This window comes from Macrobrachium rosenbergii, chromosome 18 (assembly GCF_040412425.1).
Source record: "Macrobrachium rosenbergii isolate ZJJX-2024 chromosome 18, ASM4041242v1, whole genome shotgun sequence".
In the NCBI taxonomy this organism is placed as follows: domain Eukaryota; kingdom Metazoa; phylum Arthropoda; class Malacostraca; order Decapoda; family Palaemonidae; genus Macrobrachium; species Macrobrachium rosenbergii.
Window position 1 is genome coordinate 17,255,749 of NC_089758.1, and position 24,480 is coordinate 17,280,228.

General features: G+C 35.1%; 1 protein-coding gene across 1 annotated transcript; it reads left to right on the plus strand.

Moving 5' to 3' along the window:
- The first annotated feature begins 872 nt into the window (after nucleotides 1–872).
- On the plus strand, nucleotides 873–17,668 carry LOC136848157 (alpha-(1,3)-fucosyltransferase C-like). Its single transcript, XM_067120436.1, has 6 exons — nucleotides 873–1,758; nucleotides 4,475–5,090; nucleotides 12,415–12,537; nucleotides 14,928–15,258; nucleotides 16,009–16,165; nucleotides 16,613–17,668. The coding sequence occupies exons 2-6, from the start codon at nucleotides 4,482–4,484 to the stop codon at nucleotides 17,166–17,168; spliced, it is 1,776 nt and encodes a 591-aa protein (XP_066976537.1). The 5' UTR covers nucleotides 873–1,758; nucleotides 4,475–4,481; the 3' UTR covers nucleotides 17,169–17,668.
- The last annotated feature ends 6,812 nt before the right edge of the window (nucleotides 17,669–24,480 follow it).

Below are 24,480 nucleotides of genomic sequence, written 5' to 3' on the forward strand. Positions count from 1 at the left end.
GCCCTATCAGTATTTAGTGTCCTTTACGTATGTTTAATTTTACGATGTAAATAACGTAAACTAAATGTAAGTGTGCGAGAAATGCCAGCTAATTTCAAATAAAAATCTGGAATATCTTTGCAAGTTTATTCAGATTGATATGATATATATATATATATATATATATATATATATATATATATATATATATATATATATATATATGTATGTATATATATGTATATATATACATACATACACACACACATATATATATATATATATACATATATATATATATATATATATATATATATATATATATATATATATATATATATATATATATATATTTATATGTGTGTGTAAAGCTGAATCACGAAAATATGGAACGTGATGAATATATAAATTAAGACAATACCACGAAGGAAAGTGAAACAATGGAGTGGTGCTAGGCCTTTCGACTTACTGTCCTTTGCTAAGTGAAGGACAGTAAGTCGAAAACTAAGCACCACCCATTGTTTCACTTTCCCTAAATATATTGCCTTTATTATATATATATATATATATATATATATATATATATATATATATATATATATATATATATATATATATATATATATATATATATATATATGTGTGTGTGTGTGTGTGTGTGTGTGTGTGTGTGTGTATAAAGAGAGAGAGAGAGAGACTGGCCATTTATACAACACGTGCCAGTGCTGCAGTGAATCATACGCACAAAAGACTCCATCTCGATTTCAGTGAATCAATAAAAGCTGCACGAAATACAACGAGTCAGGCGAAGATAAGTGAGAAATATTCTCGGAGATCATCAGACCCTCTCTCTCTCTCTCTCTCTCTCTCTCTCTCTCTCTCTCTCTATTGTCAGTAGGGTCGCCTTCGCGGAGATAGAAGGACCTTCAAAGCAGAACAATTAAAGAGAGAAAGGAAATAAAACCGCAACCGAAGTGAGAAGTGTTTAAAGAGAAAGTGGACAAAGATGCCTTCTTGTGTGTTTTGCCGAGGGAAGGAAAACTTAGACCGATAGTTATGTGGCACAGCAGCTGATCTGTGAAAGTCCCTGAGTGATACGTATGTAAATATGTGGCCAGCGAAGAATATTGTCCTTGAAGTTATGAAAAACCTCCTTGAAAAGAGGCGACGAGGGGGGAAAAAAAAAGTAATAAGCCAAGATCCGTCATTCTAAACTTGCCGTGTTGTCATGCGATGAAGAACGTCCCCCAACAATGATCTCAGGTTGAATATCCGAAAAATAGCGGTGAAAATATGCCTTGGCACTACTCTAGCCAAACAGAGGGGCTTCGATCGATACCATTGCAGTGCCGGCGACTCCCTTCTCCACTGACAAGCGGTCACCTCGCTAAGATCGAACAAAATCCGAATGTGAGTTCATCCAGAGGAAAACTGAAGGCTAAAGCGTAAATACCAGTTCCTGGAAGTGTAGTGGCAGTGATAATAAGAGGCTAAGAGGCAGTAGAACACTGGGAACGACAGGGAAGGCAGCCAACATCCAGGAACGTACCCTGGATCCTTCAAGCCACCGCTTGCTGTAAAAACACGTGCGTTATGGTCCCTAGTGCTGCCATCTCTCGGAGAATTACAGGACTTGTTGTGTTTACAAATAACAGTGGAAGTGTTGGGAGTGCTTTGTGAATGAACTTTCATTTTGTCTGCTGTAATGTGGCGTTTAAAGACATCGAGATGCAAAAACTGCAGAGGTGACTGCTTGACTGCATGAACTCTTTCGTACAGGCAAGGCACGAGTATCTTCCTTGAGAATGCACACACACACCCACATACACACACACACACTCACACGCCCAAACTCACTCACACACCCACATCAACCCAAACACACACACATACACATACACACTCCCACACGCACACACACAACCACACCAGCACACACACACGCATATATATATATGTATATATGTGTGTGTGTGTGTGTGTGTGTGTGTGTGTAAGTAACACCGAAATATTAGGTGCTAAAGGCACTTTCATATATATCATAGGTCCAGATGCATGTTGGCAACAAGGCACAGTTTCAGTTGTCAGCAATCAATTTTCTTTGGGCCACCTAAGTTAGGCCACCTGATCCTACACTGGTCTTTTATGTTTGTGTGCGTGTGTGTATGCGTGTATAAGTATGTTATTTTACTAGTGATAATATGTCATCAAAGTTTTCGATTCTGCACATATATCCTTCCAGTAGTATATATATATATATATATATATATATATATATATATATATATATATATATATATATATATATATATATATATATATAATGTGTGTGTGTGTGTGTGTATACATTATATGATATATATACGTGTGTGTGCGTGTGCGCGTGTACTTAGGGGCACTTGTTATATGCCTGAGCATTTAAAAAGTAAATATAAAGAAAAAGAAAAGTGAAGTAACATGTAATATATTTCATATTAACGTGTCGATATTGGAATAGAATGGAATGTAAAATTTAAGCCCAAGGCCAGGCGCTGGTACCTTTGAGATCATTCAGCGCCGAAAGGAAAACTGAGAAAGGTGTAACAGGAGGAAAACCTTGCAGTTGCACTCTGAATCATTTGTTAGGAGAGGGTGGAAAGTAAGATGGAAGAAAGAGCATACATATGAATGGATGTACAGCAAAAGGGATGGAAGGGACGTTGCAAAGAACCTTAAGTAATGCGTACAGTGCACCGCGTGAGGTGCACTGACGGCACTCTACCCTTAACTGTCGACATTGCCCAGGTAATGAACGAAATTAATGTCATATATTGTATTATGTGATTTTTCAACTTCCACACATCTTGTCTTTAAACTGTTTCCATTCAGATTTCCTAACGTTCCTGATACTACGAAAACACAAAAACGATTGTGATAAAGAGATGATGGTGTGAAAACCTAAAGTCTTCTGATTGTAGTTCCTGACATGATATTGTTCACAGCGACCTCTTAGAATTTTTTTCCTTTTTCAAATTAAATGCTTCTACACATGTTCTGATATTAAAACCATCGTATTTATTTGACTCACTATGCATAGGCCCACCTCGACCCTGCAAAAAAAAAAAAAAACTAGTGAAATGAAGAAACGAGGGCTAGACTTGTTAAAACGAGTGATCTTGATATCATTCTTTCTATAAAAATATCTAGATCAGACATTTTCTCTGTTCTGTCATCCACCAATGGAAGGGAACGTTGCGCCTGAGACATAATATCTCCTTTATTGGTCTTTCCTCGTTCCTTTATTATTATTCTGCGTCACTATCCTCCGTGAACCCCAGATGTTTTAGTCAGAACACACACACACACACACACACACTCACACACACACACACACACACACACACATATATATATATATATATATATATATATATATATATATATATATATATATATATATATATATATATATATATATATATATATATATATATATATGTGTGTGTGTGTGTGTATATATATGTATGTATATATAAATATACATGTTATATAACATTGGCTTTCTTGTAGGTACCACTCCTAAAAACCTAATGAAAACAACAAGGATAAGACAATTTGTGGTGAGAAAAGAGAATTTTTTTTTCGATTTACTTTGGGTAAGTTAATGGACAGTTGTTCTACCCGTATCAGTTAGTTTATTGATTATTCTCAGTAATATTCTGTTTCATAAGAGAAAAATAAAAGGGATTTTTTCCTCGTTGCTCACGTGCTATTGGAACTCAAAAAAAAGTTTATTTTTGAAGTTCAAAAAGAGAGAGAGCATGAAAGTTGGACATGGCTCACTAAAAATCCCTTTGTGGGAGTTATGGGTTAAAATGATGATAGTGTATTTTTGAAAATTGCAAACGTGCGGCTGATGGATGTTTATGTCAAATTAGCTATCCCTGCAAAGGTTGTTTTTTTTACTGATTCTATCTCTCTCTCTCTCTCTCTCTCTCTCTCTCTCTCTCTCTCTCTCTCTCTGTCTCTCTCTCTCTCCCCCCTTTAATCACACATACATATATGCACATGTATATACATACATGAATACATACACACATATATTATTATACATTTTTATGTGTGTATATATACGTATACTGTATATACTTAAATTACACATTTAACACCAAGAAATGAGAAACTGGGTATAAATCCTCACAGGATTCAATTTATATCCAAGCAATTCTAATAGGGCTTCTAATATATACTGTATATATATATATATATATATATATATATATATATATATATATATATATATATATATATATATATATATATATATATATATGTCTATATATATATTGTATATGTGTGTGCGTGTTTATACATATACATACACACACACACACACACACACACACACACACATATATATATATATATATATATATATATATATATATATATATATATATATATATATATATATAGGTGAGAGAGAGAGAAAACTTAATTATCCACAATTTTCCAGGTGACGAATGGGAGAAGTCTTTTTCTGCGTTCCATTCATAGATGGATCAGATCTGTTTGACTGCATTTCCAATTCGTCCATAGAAGAAGATGCAAGAGAAAGAGGTGAGATGCGACCCAGAGCGAGGCTGCGGAGGTACGCCCGGAGGTCAAATATTTCCTCCGGGTTATGTGCTCAGATAGTCCTCATGAGGAGGCCGGGAGCTTTCGCCTTTTTATTCTTTCTCTGTTGCCTATTAGCTTACATACCTATAGAGATAATGTGGCCCACTTTCCGGACGCCCGTTGAGAAATACAACGCCGAGAAGCGCCTCCAGAACTTCGACTTCTACGAAGAACTGCCCAGTGACGTCACGGAGTACAAGCGGAGGCCCTACTTCGAAAACTTCCTCAGGAAACTGAAGCGAATGGTCGAACGTTTAGCGTTCTCTTCGACGTCGGCCTACGATAACAAGGACGTTAAGATCATCCTCTTTTGGACGTCGTGGTTCCAGAAGCCTTGGTGGGTTCGCTACGGAGGGGGGCTGGATCTGGTAGGGGCGAGATGCCCCGAAACTAGATGTTTCTTTACCCACGACAAGAGCAAGCTTAAGGATGCTGCAGCGGTTCTCTTCCAGGTAAAGCTTTAACTTTATCTCTTTTTTCTTTACTTTTTTTTAATATTGTACATTGATTAATCTTTACACTGCGTAATCTTCCATCATTAAGCTCTGAATATCGTGCCTTTTGCAGAGTTTAATTTCCTTTGATTTACAATTCTTTTGATTAATAGTTCTGGTGTCGATTGTGAAATGGTCATAATATTCATTTCATTAAACGCCTAGTCAAAAATGTTATACATCCTCGTGTTCCAAAACATTAACCTTAGTTAATTATTCTGCTCATTTTGACTGTTCATAACATTACACCATGTCTGCATAAAATCTATATTTCTATTTCGTTTAGCATCACCCTCCCTATAACTATCAGATATCTTAAAATCAGCTGGCAAGTATAATGCGTTTGTCACTTATGCTTTATATTTTCACACACAAAATTCATATAAATAGTTAACTTTGTCTAATTTTTAAAAAGCGAATTTATTTTATTTTTTTTTTTACGTATCGTTTTGCTATTTTGGAACAGATTTAAGATTTCTCGACTTGTTTTCATGATGTTTATGTCTTTCATTGTTCCTCAATAGTTTGAAATGAAGTAATGAATACCAATTTTGAAGACAGTTTATGTAAACAATGGCGCAATTCTGTAATTGCTGTTTTGTCACTTTAAAATTTAGAGCTAACTGAGGTATGCTACCTTGTTCACAAATAACTTTAAGGGACCATCCGAAATTTTAATGCACGTTTTTAGATTATTAAAATACCATCCATCAATAAGTGTGGTGACTTAGTAGCATATGGCTGAATATACTACTGCTTAAACGTTCAGTTTGAATGAAATAAATAAAGTATAATCCACAGCTTCAAGACTTCACGACTCATCATCTCAGACTGAAGAGAAGGCGTGATGTTTTGAAGCTGTCTGTGAATTGTATTCTATTTCTCAAAACTGGGGTCTGGTCGTTTTTCTTGTATTTCGATACTAGTATTAATCTTGATATGGCATCAAACAACGATCTACTTGACGTTTCTGTGGATCCTTAGTGGTTTACCGGATCCCTTTTTCCTTCAAGATAATATAATGAGAAGTACTGTGTCCTTGTATTTAGTGTTAGTGGAAATTCATTACCGATTTCTTTGTGTCATCGTCACTCAATTGCGTTTGCTTGGGGCATTATGCGATGATTCATGGCGACCTTCGGAAATTCTAGTGCAACAAAATTCAGAAAAGTTAAATTTATTTTAGCAACACCATTTGGTATTCTGTGATCCTTCTGTTAAGCCCAGGTTAATTTACACTAAGATATAGACGACTTCATATACAGCCAGCTCTCTGTTGCTTAGTAATTAACAAAACTGAAAATCCATGATAATAGTTCATAATCAACATCTGTGTAGGAAACTGGAATGAATACTTCGGTTAAAATTCTCTTGAAAAGTTCATAACCGAGAACACTGTCGAACTTGAAACATTACTAATTTGATAAGCAGATATCAGGCATTAGGTTATCATAAAAAAATGTTTGGAATTTATACTGGTAAAATCTGTCCGTTTCAGAATAATTTTGAAACTCAGTTTTTAGCTTAAAAACAGTTTCAAAAAAGTTTCCTTTGTCTTAGCCACTAGGAAAAGCAAGGGAAACCAAAGAGATGTTTGTTGCAAAATTAAAATAAACATCATGAAACCACAATTCCTGAGGAAAATGACTGATAAATTCACTGCTAAAAAAATATTCTTCTTTCCATGGTGAGAGAGACTTCAAAAGTAGTTTTCCATCTGTTTATAAACCTGATGTGCGTATGATATGATACGCAGTCTGAGACATTCATATGCGTCTAAAACGTCTTGCAGTTTGAAATATTGATGTACACCCACGGTGCCTCATGAATGACTTCTCGTCAGATGATCGACGATAAAAGCTGGTTTCAGCTCCACCAGGAATGGTTATAGCCTAAGTTAAACGTCTGTACTATCAGGAGTGATAACTTCGACCAGCGGGATCAGTCCTAATGATGAAAGTTTTGCCGATCGTAAATCTCCGATGAGCATTCTTGCTCGCGAGCAGCGGATAATATAAATATTATGGCTCTGATAGTTATGTCTTCAAATGCTTTAATATGTATTTCATAGGTGCTATTATTTTACCGTACATTTAAGCATTTCAGCGAATCTCATTATAGTGGACTAGTTGATCAAAACATTATTGTATGGTCTGAATCTTTTAAATGACTTCAGAATCATATGCCAAAGTATGGAAAGTACACTGACATATATATATATATATATATATATATATATATATATATATATATATATATATATATATATATATATATATATATATATATATATATATATATATATATATATATATATATATATACATATAATTATACATGTATATGTATATACTGTATGTGTACTCGTATGTCCAAGGGCACTATAGTGGGCAGGGGAAGGGCACAGGAATCCTCACAGATTTTGTATATACAATTATTATTATTTTTAGTCAACGTTTCTAGACTCTTGGTCACATCATCAGGACATCTAAAATTATAAAATTTTCAATAGTATTTAGTATGTATAACTAAAAATAAACAGATGCACAAGCGATAACAATTAAAACTGGAAAAGCACTTAAACAATCAGTTGCACTTAAACACATTAACACATTCTAAAACGTAAAAAAGGAGAATTTAAGATGAACTCAAATGAAAACTAGTAAAAAATACACTGAAGTTTCTTCGGCGCAATCGAGTTTTCTGTACAGCGTATAATCAAAGCCACCAAAAATAATTCTGTATAAACCGCGGCCCATGAAACTATCAGCCGGCCATGGTGGCCTGTGTTGTTGAGTTGCCATAAGCACGATTATGGCTAACTTTAACTTCAAATAAAATAAAAACTACCGATGCTAGAGGGCTGCAATTTGGTATGTTTGATGATTAGGAGGTGGATGATCAACATAATAATTTGCAGCCTTCTAGCCTCAGTAGTCTTTAAGATCTGTGGGCGGAAAGAAAAAGTGCGGATACAGACAAAGCCGGCACAATAGTTGTCTTTTCAGAAAACGAAAACATATTTCAGATAAAAGGAGAAAATTAACGAGCAGAACATAAGAGAAAAACAACGAGAAGACGGATAAATGACAACAAACAGTCAAGTTATGCTACGGACTTAGCGTAGGTACTCTTCTCTTGATGTTGAGGTTTGCCAACTAGGCAGTGCCCCAGGTTCCTTGGCTTGGCCTATGATCATATTTTATTGGTGTCTTACAACATTTAGCACGGTGTCTTATATGTTTGTCCGTATTCTTTCCCTGCGTTGGCATATGGTTTTCAAGGAAAACTTGGTTATTATACTATATATATATATATATATATATATATATATATATATATATATATATATATATATGTATGTATGTATGTATGTATGTATGATGTATATATACACATCATATTATGCCCTCTACATGGTTCGCATCCTGGGAACTTGTTCTACTTCCCCTAATTCAAGCGTCACACTAAAATCGGGCAGTTGCCAATAGTTTCTCGAAGCACTTCAATGTATTACCGAGAGCCTGACTAAAACTTCTCAGACTTATGGGCCAAGTATTCGGCCTAGCACACGACGCCTCACTCAGAATTCAGCTCACCGGAGTGTTTCATTTCTTCGACGTTATTGTCATTCCCAAAACTTAGGACACGGAACGCTGAATTTCGTGACGAGGGCCAAAATGGCATTCCTCTGATTGGAGAGGGGGGGGGGGGTGCGTGGGTTAAGGTAGGGATGAGCTGGGGATGTTAGGGGGAATCGGGAGAAAATACTTAGAAAAGGTGTCCCCCAAGTTGGAGTGCCCAAGTTCGACTGAAGGCGTTGACGATGTATCTTTGGGGGTCAAAACTCGAAAGGAATTGCCACAGTTTGGAGAATACCCTTTGACTGACAAAACTCGAAAGGAAGTTTGACTCTCCGGATTACCGCAGTTTGGAGAATACCCTTTGATTGACTTCCTTTTCCTGTTCTTCAGGTTTGCTCATTTATCTTTTGTACTGTATCTTCTTAAGTACTTCATAAAAAAAATTCACCCTCTGTTAATTTATTTGCCTCATATTATATCATCTAATTAACCGTTGATGTCCATATGTTAACGTTTCTTGTGATGGCATCTGGTGAGTGCGCGTTCTCGTTGTATGGGAGAATAATAAGTAGACTTCTATTACTTTTATGAAAGGGAATAACTGCTAGAAAAAATACAATCTAAGCGTAGCTCTCTCTCAGATGGGATAAACTGCAAACATTTGCATTGTCTGTGGACTTCTCTTGGGAAACAAAGTACTCTTTGTACATAGCGAATGAAAGAATTTCCAGGAAGTAGGAATGCAATTCTAGTTCATTATTTCTAGGTATTAGAATCTTGCACATATAATTTTTCGTCCTATATCGGTAGACTCTTATAATACCTTAAAATATTTTCTTTGATCTTTTAACCAATACTAAAAGATTAAATACTCTTTGTGTTTCCACAGACCTTATCCTCTAAACCATCGTTATTTCATATTTACCATTTTTAGTTTTCTGCAAGAGAAAACTCTTGTGCCAGCTCTGTCTGACCGTCCGCACTTTTTCTGTCCGCCCTCAGACCTTATAAACTGCTGAGGCTAGAGGGCTGCAAATTGGTATGTTGGTCATCCACCCTTCATTCATCAAACATACCAAATTGCAGCCCTCTAACCTCAGTAGTTTTTATTTCATTTAAGGTTAAAGTTAACCATGATCATGCGTCTGGCAACGCCATAGGACAGGCCACCACCGTGCCGTGGCTGAAAGTTTCATGGGCCGCGACTCATACAGCATTACACAGAAAACTCGATTGCGCCGAAGAAACTTCAGCGCATAGTTTACTTGTTATCACTTACAAATAATAAACCTCACAAACCAAAGACCACTTCATTTTCCATTTATTGCAAAGACTCAAGAAGATGTAACAGAATCTTTCAAGAGACCAGTTTTACACCAGTCTAGTCACTTTTCCATTTATACATTCTTAGTTAACATCTAAACACAATATCTCCAACACTCTTCGCGTCACATCTGTATCTAACCTTTCATAAATCATTTTATGACACATGGTGCTTTTCCTTATAATGTCAAACGATTGCTCTAGGAGAAATAATTGAGCCAGTCCTCTTTGTTAAGCTACCAAAGTCAATAAGCCATGGAAACTCACAGGTTCGTCTGTCAAAAGGATAAAGGTTAAAATAGAATTTGTATTGAAGGACTCTCATTCCTTCACACAACTCCTACTCAAGGATACATACAAACTTACGAACACCAATATATATACATATATATATATATATATATATATATATATATATATATATATATATATATATATATATATATATATATATATATATATATATATATATATATACTGTATATATATGTGTATATATATATGTATATATATATATATATATATATATATATATATTTATATATAAATATATATATATATATATATATATATATATATATATATATATATATATATATATATATATATATATATATATATATATATATATATATATAAAAAACAAGACCAGCTATATTCGAATGAAATTGTCTGTCAGTTGTTTATTTGCCTACACACACACACACACCACACACACACACACACACACACACACACACACATATATATATATATATATATATATATATATATATATATATATATATATATATATATATATATATGTATATGTATATTGGAACTAACAAACGCATGAGCATGTGTCTCACAGATATAAATTTCTGACTCACATCTGGACCGAACCCTGGTCTTTCAAACGAAACACCAGGTTTCCAATTTCTTTTATGACTTGTGTTGGTCAACTGGTAGCAGCCTGTCCTTTTATTCGAGAGACTGGGGTTCGAGTCCGCAGTGAGTCAGAAATTTATTTCTGTGGAATACATGCTTATGTGTTCATTAGTTCCATCTTATCCATCCTGGAAGGGTAATCCTTATGAAATGTTACCAACTGACTCGCTGCCGGGTCGGGAAGTAGCCCAAAATTCGCTGGTACGTTAGGCGGAAGCCTGCCCAGGAAAACCCTTAGGTACAGAAGTACTTAGGTTCCAACTTTTATGACTTGTGTGGGTCAATTGCTAGGGCCCTAGCCTTCCATTTGAAAGACTGGGGTCTGATCCTACATGAGTCAGAAATATATATATAGGCTATATATATATATATATATATATATATATATATATATATATATATATATATATATATATATATATATATATAACCTACAAATGTCGTGTAATACCCAAATTGCTCTACCTCGGGAACATCTTAAATGGTTTTAAACGTCGACTGGAAGTCGCTGGTCGGTACTGTCGGGTGTTCGAGTCACTTAGGTACCCAACCGTTTATCACTTATAATTCCTCTTTGGCGATATTCTCGAAGTAGCGTAAGCTGGATTTTAAACTGTATTTGTAGCTTAATGTTTGTATATAAAATGTCACGGTAATGAGATAAAAACTTCATATATATATATATATATATAGTGAGGATTGAGAGGGGTTCTATCAACCGGTAGACATCAGCAGGTTAGGGTGAAGGATCATTCCATTATTCCTTTTCAAGGTACTTTATTGTTGCTGCGACGTTTCAGGACTAAAGTCCCATTTTCAAGCTATAAAAATAGAAGTTAAAAGTTAAAATAAAAACTCAGGCTAAAATTACTCCTCCCTATCCTTTGTACTTTACTTTTACATTTGTATATATGTATAAATTTTTTTTTTTTTACTTAATTTTAGCCCGAGTTTTTATTTTAACTTTTAACTTCTATTTTTATAGCTTGAAAATGGGACTTTAGTCCTGAAACGTCGCAGCAACAATAAAGTACCTTGAAAAGGAATAATGGAATGATCCTTCACCCTAACCTGCTGATATATATATATATATATATATATATATATATATATATATATATATATATATATATATATATATATATATATATATATATATATATATATATATATATATATATATATATATATATATATATATATATATATATATATATATATATATATATATATATATATATATATATATATATATATATATATATATATATATATATATATATATATATATATATATATATATATATATATATATATATATATATATACACATATATATATATATATATATATATAAAGTACATGTGTGTGTGTATGTATGTATGTATGTATACAGCATATATGTATAAAGTTAAAATTTTTAAATCCTTCCTATTTCTGTACAGAGCCAGCGTGTATTCCATGAAAAACTTCCACGAACGAGAAGTCACCACCAGAGATGGGTCTGGGTTCACGTAGAGCCTCCAACAACATCACAGAAGGCTCTTGCAACTCTTTCTCCTTTTGGGGTAAACGCATTGTACAGTATTATTACTTATTAGGAAGGAGACCTTCTCTAAGAGTAGTATCATTGAATATAATTAACTGTTTCTACGTCATTTAATTTGGATAGTGTCTTTGATATACAAGTGTCCTATAATTTCTCCTCATCAGCGTACAGCTGACATATCAGGTTTTCTAAGGTCATGAATATTTTTTGCTTAACGTTGTAGGAGATTTTCACAACGGAAACTACAGTTCTAGTATCCCAGCCTTTGAGACTTATCCTGTTCTCTAAGAAAGTAAGCAGTCTTAACTTATATGGATAGTTAGCATTTAATTCTTACATTATATGACTTATCCGAGGCGAGCTGTAATCGGCTTTTTTCAGTATATGCACATTGAGCAGTTAATAGAATCACTTGGGAATTTAAAAAAAATGAAAGTTGATTAATAAATCTTCTGACTTAAACGAGAATTATTACCTTAAACTGCTTAAACTGAAATCTATAATTCTAAATTATTAACAATCAGCAGAATACTCTCACAATTATATGCCCTTATTTGTGACGACTTTGGTCCAAATATGCAAATTACGGAATATTCTGAACTTGTCAAAATATACACATTTAATTACAAAGACAATTAATCAAATAAATGAAACGATGCTAACTGAAATAAGTGCTCTTAGTTTCAATTATTGGCTTTTCCTTTAATGGTGTATCTGCATAAATGTTATATCTCTATAATGATGGACGAATGTGCCAGTTATTTAAACTACCCCCTTACAGGTGATGGCTCTATTATCGTAACAATTATATATTATAGCCCATATATTTGTGCAATACTGTTAAAACATTCGTCAATAAATGGTTGAATTAAAATTTTCCTCACTGGCTGTTCAGTTAAGGAAAAACACTTCTGTTAATCTTACCGGAGCTCTTGCTAACAATAATTAAGGTTGTGTGTAAATTTGACAGTGTCTTTCAGTTCATCATGCTTCCTCCAGGACGAGTTTATATAGTGTTTAAGGCATTTAAAGGTATTTAAGGCATTTAAAGGTATTTAAGGCATTTTAATCTACAGGTTTTTTTTTAGCATATATTGTAATCTACCTCCCGTACAAAGTGTCTGGAAACATCCTGTAATTCAAAATTATTTTGTTTATTCATTTGAATTTCTTTTTAGTTCACAAAACTTTCTTTCCCTAGGTCTATGATAACTGATGATAATCGGCCATAATTATTTTCTTCAGAATGGCTTACCATTCAAGACTGATAACCATTGAAAATCAGTCAGCTAAATTCATTATAAGCTCGCTTTTCCAATTCATCATTATCTTCAAGAAAAAATTCTGCAAAATATGATTGAATTAATTCTGAAAACGGTATCCTGGCTTCTCTATATGTGTATGAAATCACTTTGTGACAGCCGAAAAACTCTGCAATTGTCTTGCTTGTGCTCTCCTTTGATAAGATAATTGGTTTAACAAAACATGCAAACAATAGCAAGGAAATTGCAACAAGAGCGTCTGCAATTCGCATATGGAATTAAATTCAGTTGTTGTTATAAAGCTTTATTATTTGCGAAACATTTTCGCGATGCAACTGTGATCTTTCAAAGAAGCAATTTGCTTTCAGTTATAAAGTTCCTGAATGATCAAATAAATGACCCAAAATGTCTAGAACATATGTACATCTGTAAGGGCGTTGATATTAAAAAATATCGATACATTAAAAAAATAGCTAAAATTGTTCAAAATATTATTCGAAAACCTTTCAGTTCTGTGAAAAGGAAAACGTATTTCACTTGAATCAGTGTTTTGGTAGAATGTCGATGATTTTTCACATTCAATTTACACATTTTGTTTTCTTCAATTTTGATTCATACCAACGTAATCAAAGAATATCGGAATCGAATATTAACAATCAGTCTTGTTTTTCTTCTTTTTTCCTAAATTACATATTTTTTTTTGCATTAGGGTTCATTGTATACAGTGATACAGAGTTACCGTTACACTGGCGAGTGTACAGAGGGCTAAAAGACTTTTAGATTATGCTTTGTCGTTTAATACGAAGATTATTATTATTATTATTATTATTATTATTATTATTATTATTATTATTATTTATGAGTTGCATATTCTTATGGAACAGACCCGAAGGCGACGAACTTTGTTTTGGTAAGAGTCCAGAGGTCCATCCCATGGTAAGAGTCCAGAGGTCCATCCCAGCCCCTTTGATGCCTTACGTTACTTGCTGGTCGTGTTGACGTAAAGCCAACTTAATATAAACCAGTCAGCCCGTATTTCACTGTATATAAATCACGCATGAATTTGTAGTAAAATAACAACGATTAGAATAGCAAGCAGTGACAGTAGCCAAAGACTGTTTAAATTAATGCCCCCCTCTCTTTCCAGGAAGGCAACTTGGACCCCAGCACTCTATTTAACTGGACGATGACCTACCACCCAGACTCGGAAATCATGGAGCCCTACGGTGCCCTAATACCCTTTTTCCAGGCCGAGGCTACGGAAGAAACCATGACCGCCAAGCCCACGCGTTCAGAGGGAACGCACAAGGATGACCTTTCCTCATTCAGCTTCTTCAATTTGTCGTCGTCCCTAAGGCCAGCGCTGGTGGACACCTCCACAGATACTTACAGGAAATACGAGCTGTTACTCCAGAGAGCTCCTTCCGTGACCGAACTCATGGACTCGCCTTGGACGCCCAATTTACATTTTGATAAAGGTAAGTCTTATGCAATACTTTTTTTTTTTTTAAGGAATATTTGTCGCCTTCCCCCCTCCCTCCCCTTCTCTCTCTCTCTCTCTCTCTCTCTCTCTCTCTCTCTCTCTCTCTCTCTCTCTCTCAAGTCTTACACAATACTTTTTGTTTTTTAAAGGAACATTTGCCACCCTCCCCTCCCTCCCTCCTCCTCTCTCTCTCTCTCTCTCTCTCTCTCTCTCTCTCTCTCTCTCTCTCTCTCCTGGACTGAACTGACTTTCCTCAACTTGTATATCCAGGTGGATTCAGTTTACAAAAGTGTATGGAAGAATATGAAGACCATTCAGTCACGCATTCGAAATTGTAAGAGAGGTTTTGCAACGTTGGCGCTGGCCAGTACCTGAATGGGTGCCTGATAAGAGGAGGCAGATGGCATAAGGGAAAAGGCATAATAAGAAAACAAATAAGCGCAGTTGCATTCATGGACGTCGGAAGACATCAGGTCAGCTTCACGTGCTGACCTGAGAAACAAAGTCGGTAAAATGCTATACGCATGATAAAAAGCACGTTTACCAAACGGTAAAATAATATTAATTAAGTAAAAATATTAAGTAACAACAATATGAAGCTTTAAGATGTCTCCTTAGCTAGTGCGATGTGCACGTAGATTCATAAAGGCAATTGTACCTAAGAAAAGCTACGAGAGTAGATGGTGAGTACAAATGACAGCTTTGCTATTTTAAAGTTTTATCGACCGGTACTTTACCTTTCCAGGAAACCATTATACATGGGCGTTCTTGGCCTTGAACAGGACTCGCCTTGCAGTCTGGGTATCCTCCCACTGCCCAACGCAATCGAAAAGGGAAGACTATGTCCGGGAGTTACAAAAATTTGCCCAAGTAGATACTTACGGCACTTGTGGGAAGTTATCGTAAGTAAATTTTGAAATATGTTTTTAAGGAATGTATATTCTTTCTTTTAGGTTGTATGTAAGTGACAGAATATAGAAGAATTGTAATTATATATATATATATATATATATATATATATATATATATATATATATATATATATATTATATATATATATATATATATATATATATATATATATATATATATATATATATATATATATATATATATATATATATATGTAACAGTTGTACCGCAGACAAAATGCAATACAATCCATTATTATTAATAAAATAGTTTAACCAGACCACCGAGTTGACCATCAGCTCTCATAGGGCTGGCCAATGTAATACAATCGTTCCGAGATTCTTGAAATAGGCTTAGGTGAATGATTTCAGTAAACTAATAACTATCCATTTTGAAAGAAACCCATACTAATAATATACGAAAAATGCTTCATTCAGATGCGGTTTCAAGGAGGAGCAACGGGACGAGAGGTGCTGGAGGAGCCTGTTCAGCCGCAAGTATCTCTTCTACTTGGCTTTCGAGAACTCCATGTGCGACTCTTACGTGACGGAGAAACTGTGGAGACCTTTAGCCTTTGGATTAGTGCCTATCGTCATGGGCGGGGCCAACTATTCAAAGTTCCTCCCACCCAAGTCTTTCATCAACGCCCTGGAATACAGTCCACAAGAGCTGGTGCAACTCCTAAGAGACCTACAGGACTCACCCGACTACTACATCCAGTACCACATCTGGCGGGTGTTCTGGAGGGTGACTTCTCGGCCGCCCCTGTGCGAACTGTGCCTCAAGGTCCACAGGGATAAGTCCGAGAGCGTCCAGGAAAATATTCCCGGGTGGTGGCGCAGGGCGGGGAAGTGTAGGAATCCCGCTCGCTGGCCGAAAAGTCCTCCAGCTACAACCACAAGTGTCAAAGGCCTTCCTGAACTAGTGGACCTTTTCGAAAAAGCGAACGTGAACGAAGAAATATATAAATTTGATGACACTGACATTTCCTGAAAGGAAGACCTGTGTTATTCGATACGATTGTTTGTGGGAAAAAAGGTAAAACTTGCCATGGATGGCTGATATAACTACAAAATATTTTTGGCCGAGTAATACGAGCCTTGGAATTTCACAAAGGGAATTCAATATTGCGGTTCAGTCGCTATTTTGTTTTTCAGTTTTGGTTCGAATGTCCTTTTTTTCGAAGCATTCTACTGCCTTTACCTATCTTGCCTTTTTGGAACTATAGAGTATAAATAATTGATAACAGGAAATGGGACTCCTTAACAAATACAGTGCTTTCATCAAATGTTAATCTGATTCTCCTCATTTGCAATACAATCCTGTTTTGGTTAGAATATCTCTTCTACGAATTCATCAGCAAAAACTAAGAATAGAATCAGACGTTGATTCTTTATTTAATCTTTCTTCTCTGTTCTACTTTACACCATCGTCTTTCGAAATGGATAAGTAAATCTTCAGGTAAGTACGCTTTCAATAAATGAATATTCGCCTTTAAATTCTTTGAATACTAATCCAAATATTATTATGATATTTCTTTAGACAAAGTGCTGAATATACCAATTAAGTTTCAGCCACATTAATAAGGGAATTTTATACTTGAAAATAAATGACATTATTTTTGGCTGTATTGGAGATCTATGTATGGCAATATTTTTGAATTCGGGTAAAGTGACTGAGATCGTGATAAATGACACTCCCGTGTCAGCTATGCTAAACAAATAGGCTTAAACAGAGTTACAAAATACTGAACTCACAAGCGTCTTCCAGTTATGACTGTGTTCGTTACTTGTGAAAATAATTTACTTTACAAAACACAGGTTATTATCATTAATATATCTAAACGATGTTCTTATTAATGTATCTAAGCAATAACTTCAGTCAGTTCTAAAATTGCCAAAACGACAACTTCTAATAAACAAGAAAGGAGTATTTTATAGTTTATAATAAACATAAGAGTCTCCTAGCAGTCATCATATAATAATAAAAAACAACTAGCTGGTTCATTCCTTATGCATTTGTCTGTCTGAATGACTGAAATTGACTTTTAAATGAAATGCGTGATAAATCAAGTAGAACATGCGTCGAAGTTTCTTCGGCGCAATCGAGTTTTCTGTACAGCAGCTACTGCGTATAATCAAGGACACCGAAAATATATCTATCTTTCGGTGGTCTCGGAATAATGCTGCATGAGCTGCGGCCCCGTGGTGGCCTGGCCTATATCATTGCTAGAAGCACGAATATGGCTAACTTTAACCATATATAAAATAGAAACTACTGAAGTTAGAGGGCTGCAATTTGGTATGTTTGATGATTGGAGGTGGATGATCAACATTCCAATTTGCAGCCCTCTAGCCTCAGTAGTTTTTAAGATCTGAGGGTGGACGGACAGACAAAGCCGGCACAATTGTTTTCTTTTCAGAAAACTAAAAAAGGCTGTCGAAAATCTTGAGTTTCAAGTAAACAAGAGTTTTTTTTGTGGGGAGGAATTCTATTCTTCCTAAGTGGTATCAAAAACAATGAGCGGTATTTCCAAATATGGAATTATGAATTCATATGTGAACATAAGGTTAACATGAATAGGACTAGTTAAGCAACCTGGTATCTACTATATATATATATATATATATATATATATATATATATATATATATATATATATATATATATATATATATATATATGTGTGTGTGTGTGTGTGTGTGTGTGTGTGTGTGTGTGTGTGTGTGTGTGTGTGTGTGTGTGTGTGTGTGTGTGTGTGTATACACACTCTTGAGGCTGGACGTGGGCTAAGAATTTTATTCCATTACGTTCCATCCTCCTGCTTCCTCTCCATATTCGTGTTTCTCTTTTCTCTGTTTTTTCTTTTTTCTAACATTTCCTTTTCCTTAGTTTCAAACTTTTCCTCATCTTTCTTATCCACCCCCCTCCTCTCCTCATCTTTCTCCTCCTTGGCAAACTTATTTAACTTTCGCTTTCTTCTCTTCCGCCCTTCATTCTTCCCTTCCGTTCTATTCTTCGCATTTCGCCATCTTTTCTTCTTTCACTCTATACTCTTTTCTAAAATATTTATTTTGCATAAGAAATCCCTTTTATTCAAGAGACTTTCAAGGAGCTCATTAGAGGGTCGCGGCTCTATGATAAAGTGTCCTTGTCAGGCCTTGGCGGAGAAATATTGAAAAACTCGGGATTCAAGTGACTTTCCTGTACTTTCCAATTTTTTTTTTTAATAACTGATCTCTTCTTTCTGTATTTCCCATCAGCTCCTTTTACTTCTTTCCAATGAACACCTTATTCTTTGGAAGCTTGAATTTCAAGTCAGCCCCCGGTGGGCTTGTTCCATATGGATAGGATTCGTCTTCTGGATAATAATAATAATAATAATAATAATAATAATAATAATAATAATAATAATAATAATAATAATAATAATCGCAAATGCACTCTTTTAGAACACTCAAATTTCCCTCTCTTTTCTACAGAGATACTTGACAATATTACCAAAGAATAAAGAATAATAGAATAAGATTTCATAAAAATCGTAGAAAGGGATGTCAAATAATGAACTCATGATTTTTCGGTATCGGAATGGAATAAAGAATTTAGGCCAAAGGCCAATCGCCGTGACCCTATGAGGTCATTCAGCGCTGAAAGGGAAACTGAGATTAAAAAGGTTTTAAAGGTGTAACAGGAGGAAAGCATTGAGGTTCGCTATGAAACAATTGTCAGGAAAGGGTGGACAGTAAGATGGAAGAAAGAGACTAAGAATGGAGGTATAGTAAAATAAATTTAAGAGGTTGCAGCTAGAGGCCAAAGGGACGCTGCAAAGAACCTTAAGTAATGCCTACTGCGCACCAAGTGCGGTGCACTGACGGCACTACCTCTCTATGTGGATCTTTTGCGTATCCAACTATTTTTGAAAATTTTCCTAAAATCAGCTTCGAACCGGAGTCAGGAGGAGATACGAGGTCAAAACGAAACTTAGAAGTTCATTCCCTATCTCCCCGTGACCTTAGGTCGAAACTTAGCAGGAATCTGAGAAATTTTCATTCATTAGTTTATTTTCATCACAATAATTTCGAAAATGTCATTACTTAAAACATTATGGAATTAAAAGTTCAAGACCTTCATATTTCTGAGTTTTTTGCTATGGAATTGTCTATCTCCTCCCCGCTTCTTGAACATTAAGTAATTATCCAAACATACTTATTAGTGATATAAAACTTATAATAACTATGGCTTTCCACTACAGAAAAGTAAGCAGGCAAAGAATAAAACAAGAAAAATGCGCCGAAGCATCTTCGGCGCAATCAAGTTTTCTGGACAACGTATAATGCTATATAAAACTATGAAGTACGAGTACGACCACCCAGCACTCAGTCGCTGCCCAGATGGGGTGAAGTAAATTTTTGTGGCACGCCGACTCCGGAAAGCGCTGCCAGACGAACGATCCACGGCTAATCTTAACTTTAAATTAAAAAAAAAAAACTACTGAGGCTAGAGGGTTGCAATTTGGTATGTTTGATGACTGGAGGGTGGATGATGAACATACCAATTTGCAGCCCTCTAGCCTCAATAGTTTTTAAGATCTGGAAGCTGACAGAAAAAAGTGCTAACGGACAGACAAAACCGCCACAATAGTTTTCTTTTACAGAAAACTAAAAAAACACAAACGAGCTCTCACAAACTAATACTTCAATATGTTAACAAAAACTTGCTGTTGTTGTTTAAACAGGGGCAGGTAATTAAAAGCCTTCCATGTTAGAGGGGCTCTTATAGATTAGCGCTAACGAGACTAAAATAGGTTTTCGCTTTCAGTAGTGGGTAATTATGGTTGCAGAAAAGTCATTAACGTTAATATTGGAATTATGTTAATAGCTCTTAACTAGCCTTCCCTTCCCCACCCCCACCCCCACCCCCACCCCCCCCCCTTCCTCCTCCGACAAACCCACAATATACACGAGGCTTTCTCTTTGGGTTTGAAATACATCACGGACATGACAGATCCATTAAATTAAAGAAATTCTGTTTCCGGTCACTGACCCTTTGTCTCATATACTTGCTAGTAATCTTAGAGAAGATTATCATAATGAGAGAGAGAGAGAGAGAGAGAGAGAGAGAGAGAGAGAGAGAGAGAGAGAGAGAGAGTTAAGTGTACCTTAGTTTTATCAGACCACTAAGCTGAGTAACAGCTCTCCTAGGGCTGGCCCGAAGGATTAGACTTATTTAACGTGGCTAAGAACCAATTGGTTACTTAGCAACGGAACCTACAGCTTATTGTGGAATCCGAACCACATTATAGCGAGAAATGAAATAGAGAGAGAGAGAGAGAGAGAGAGAGAGAGAGAGAGAGAGAGAGAGAGAGAGAGAGATTTCATTGTATTGGAAGTTGCGCAATGTCAGGGGTGAGGTAAAGGTTTTAATGGTGTAGCAGATACAATGCCTTGTGCGTTGTATTCACAAAGATGCAAGACCATATATACACGTTGGTATATATGTACGCAGGGGAAATATATGAATACCGTACACACGAAAAAATATGTAAGTAGTCATCCGAAGAAGAGAGAGAGAGAGAGAGAGAGAGAGAGAGAGAGAGAGAGAGAGAGAGAGAGAGAGAGAGAGAGAGAGATTTTATTTTTCTTAATGCTTCAAATAAGAATACAAGTCTTTATACGTATTAAGCTTTTTTTTTTTTGCCTTATCGTCATGAAAAATTTATCATATCAGTTAGAAGTGAAGTCACGTTATTAAAATAAGTCGATATATACAAAAGAAATACTTATTCCAAGCATAACAGAATCTGTATATGTATATGTGGAATGGTCGTTGTGAAAATACTCCAAGCTCTAAATCTACCTTTTGATTTTGTTGGAGGTTAGAACTTAAAGCACGGAATAGAGACAGTTACACGCTTTCAAGTCTTAATCTAGTTTGCATTCCAAAATACTTGACCTTCTAAATCAAAATTTCAAAGTACATTTCCTGTATGATGCAATTTATATTGCATAAACAATGTCTCACATCGTCAGGTGAATAATTTTTTCCAAATAATTTCTTCTAGATAGGATTTCATTTCCATTTAGCTATTGCATACCCAGCAACCGTTTCAAAAGCACACAGATTATAAAGGATCTGTATACAAATAGAAATTTGAAAATCCTTTGATATATTGTGGACTTACGTATGTAAACGGTAGGCAGAACTGATGCAAAAAATCACAAACAACATATCAGTTAATCTGTGGAATCTTTTCATTGGCGTCAAAAAAAAAAACCTGGAATAATCTGCTTAAAATTTATGCAACCGCAGTCGTTACCAAGCAGATATATATATATATATATATATATATATATATATATATATATATATATATATATATATATATATATATATATATATATATATATATATATATATATATATATATATATATATATATATACATACATATACATATACATATACATATACATATACATATACATATATATATTATGTGTACAATCGTGCGTCTGGCACGGCTATAGGTGCCAACACAGGCCACAACCGAAGAAATTTCGGCCCATTTTTAATTTGTTTGTTTTAGTTTTCTGTAAGAGAAAACTATTGTGCCGGCTTTGTCTGTCCGTCCGCACTTTTTCTGTCCGCACTTTATTCTGTCCTCCCTTTTCTGTCCACCCTGAGATCTTAAAAACTACTGAGGCTAGAGGGCTGCAAATTGGTATGTTGATCATCCACCCTCCAATCATCAAACATTCCACATTGCAGTCCACTAGCCTCAGTAGTTTTTATTTTATTTAAGGTTAAAATTAGCCATGATCGTGCGTCTGGCACCGCTACAGGTGCCAACAAAGGCCACCACCGAAGAAACTTCGGCGCGCATTTTTTTACTTTTTTTTTTTTTTATATTTACTCAGTTTCATAAAATGGCCAAGGAATGCTGACAATTTTCAGATACATCTGCAGATTGGAGACAATCATACTGAAAAGCTTAGATAAAATAGAGGAGCATAAGTAATAAAATATATATATATATATATTTATAAATCTGTTTTATGTTGCTACTAGTTCAGTTTTGTAGAGTGACAATAAAATAAAAAAAAATATTCTCGGTTTCAAAGGTCTAAAATTCCTGGAGGAATTGGTGAAAAAGTTAGATTTAAATTAATACTTATTTTCACTTACTGTTATATTACTTATAAAATAATTATGAAGATTGTTACTTATGCTCGTCTATACAATAAGACAGAGAGAGAGAGAGAGAGAGAGAGAGAGAGAGAGAGAGAGAGAGAGAGAGAGAGAGAGAGCAATTATATCTATGAATGGGAAAGATAAATATATATTCTCATGGATTAAGTGATGAAAAAAATATGGTTATTTATATACATATTTATATATGTATGTATATATATAAATATACATACACACACACACACACACACACACACACACACATATATATATATATATATATATATATATATATATATATATATATATATATATATATATATATATATATATATATATATAGCCTCGATGGCCAAGTCGGTTAGAGCAGTAGCCTCGAACTTCTTATAGGTCTGTGGTGCGGGTTCAAATCCGCAGCCGACTGGTCAGAGAGGCGAACACTTTGCTATCCGTGTAGACACCCCGGGATTATGTATGTAATCAACGGATAGGTTTGCTTAAAAGCAAATGGGTGTTACAGACTAATACACACACAAAGAAAGCCAATCCAACGTCTTCTAAAAACATAACAGACACCTCACACGTCTCGACTGTCGACCTAACCGCGCGATTACTTCGTGCTGCTGGGAGAAAGGGCGCTGGTGACTGGTACAATGCATGTACATACGCCACCGGGGTCTAAGCAATGACAGGCAGAGCAGCCGATCGAGACTACAAAGTCGACCCCAAAGCTAAATCCAGATCCTTTAAAAGAAGAAGAAGAATATACATATATATATATATATATATATATATATATATATATATATATATATATATATATATATGATTATTATCACTTTTGTACGTGATTCATTTATCACACATTACCACAGGTGAAAAATAAGAAACAGGGTGTAGGTCTGACCGGTTTCGACTTTATTTCAAGCCATTGACGAAGGACTGATACAGAGTGTGAGAAGTCACAAATATATATACTACAAGAACAGTACTAACGAACATACACAACCGTTAGAGGCTCCATATCCCCACTCTGGCCGGTGTCGAGGTAGGAGTGGCCTTTAAAACTCATTTGGCTAAAAATCACAATAGACTCTCAGGGGACATTGCTAAT

Bases quoted from the DNA above. Each gene is read 5' to 3' on its own strand.
- LOC136848157 (XM_067120436.1), top strand. From the start codon at position 4,482: ATGGGAGAAGTCTTTTTCTGCGTTCCATTCATAGATGGATCAGATCTG. The intron at 12,538-14,927 runs GTAAACGCATTG...CTCTCTTTCCAG, and splicing joins CAACTCTTTCTCCTTTTGGG to GAAGGCAACTTGGACCCCAG. The intron at 15,259-16,008 runs GTAAGTCTTATG...TTACCTTTCCAG, and splicing joins CAATTTACATTTTGATAAAG to GAAACCATTATACATGGGCG.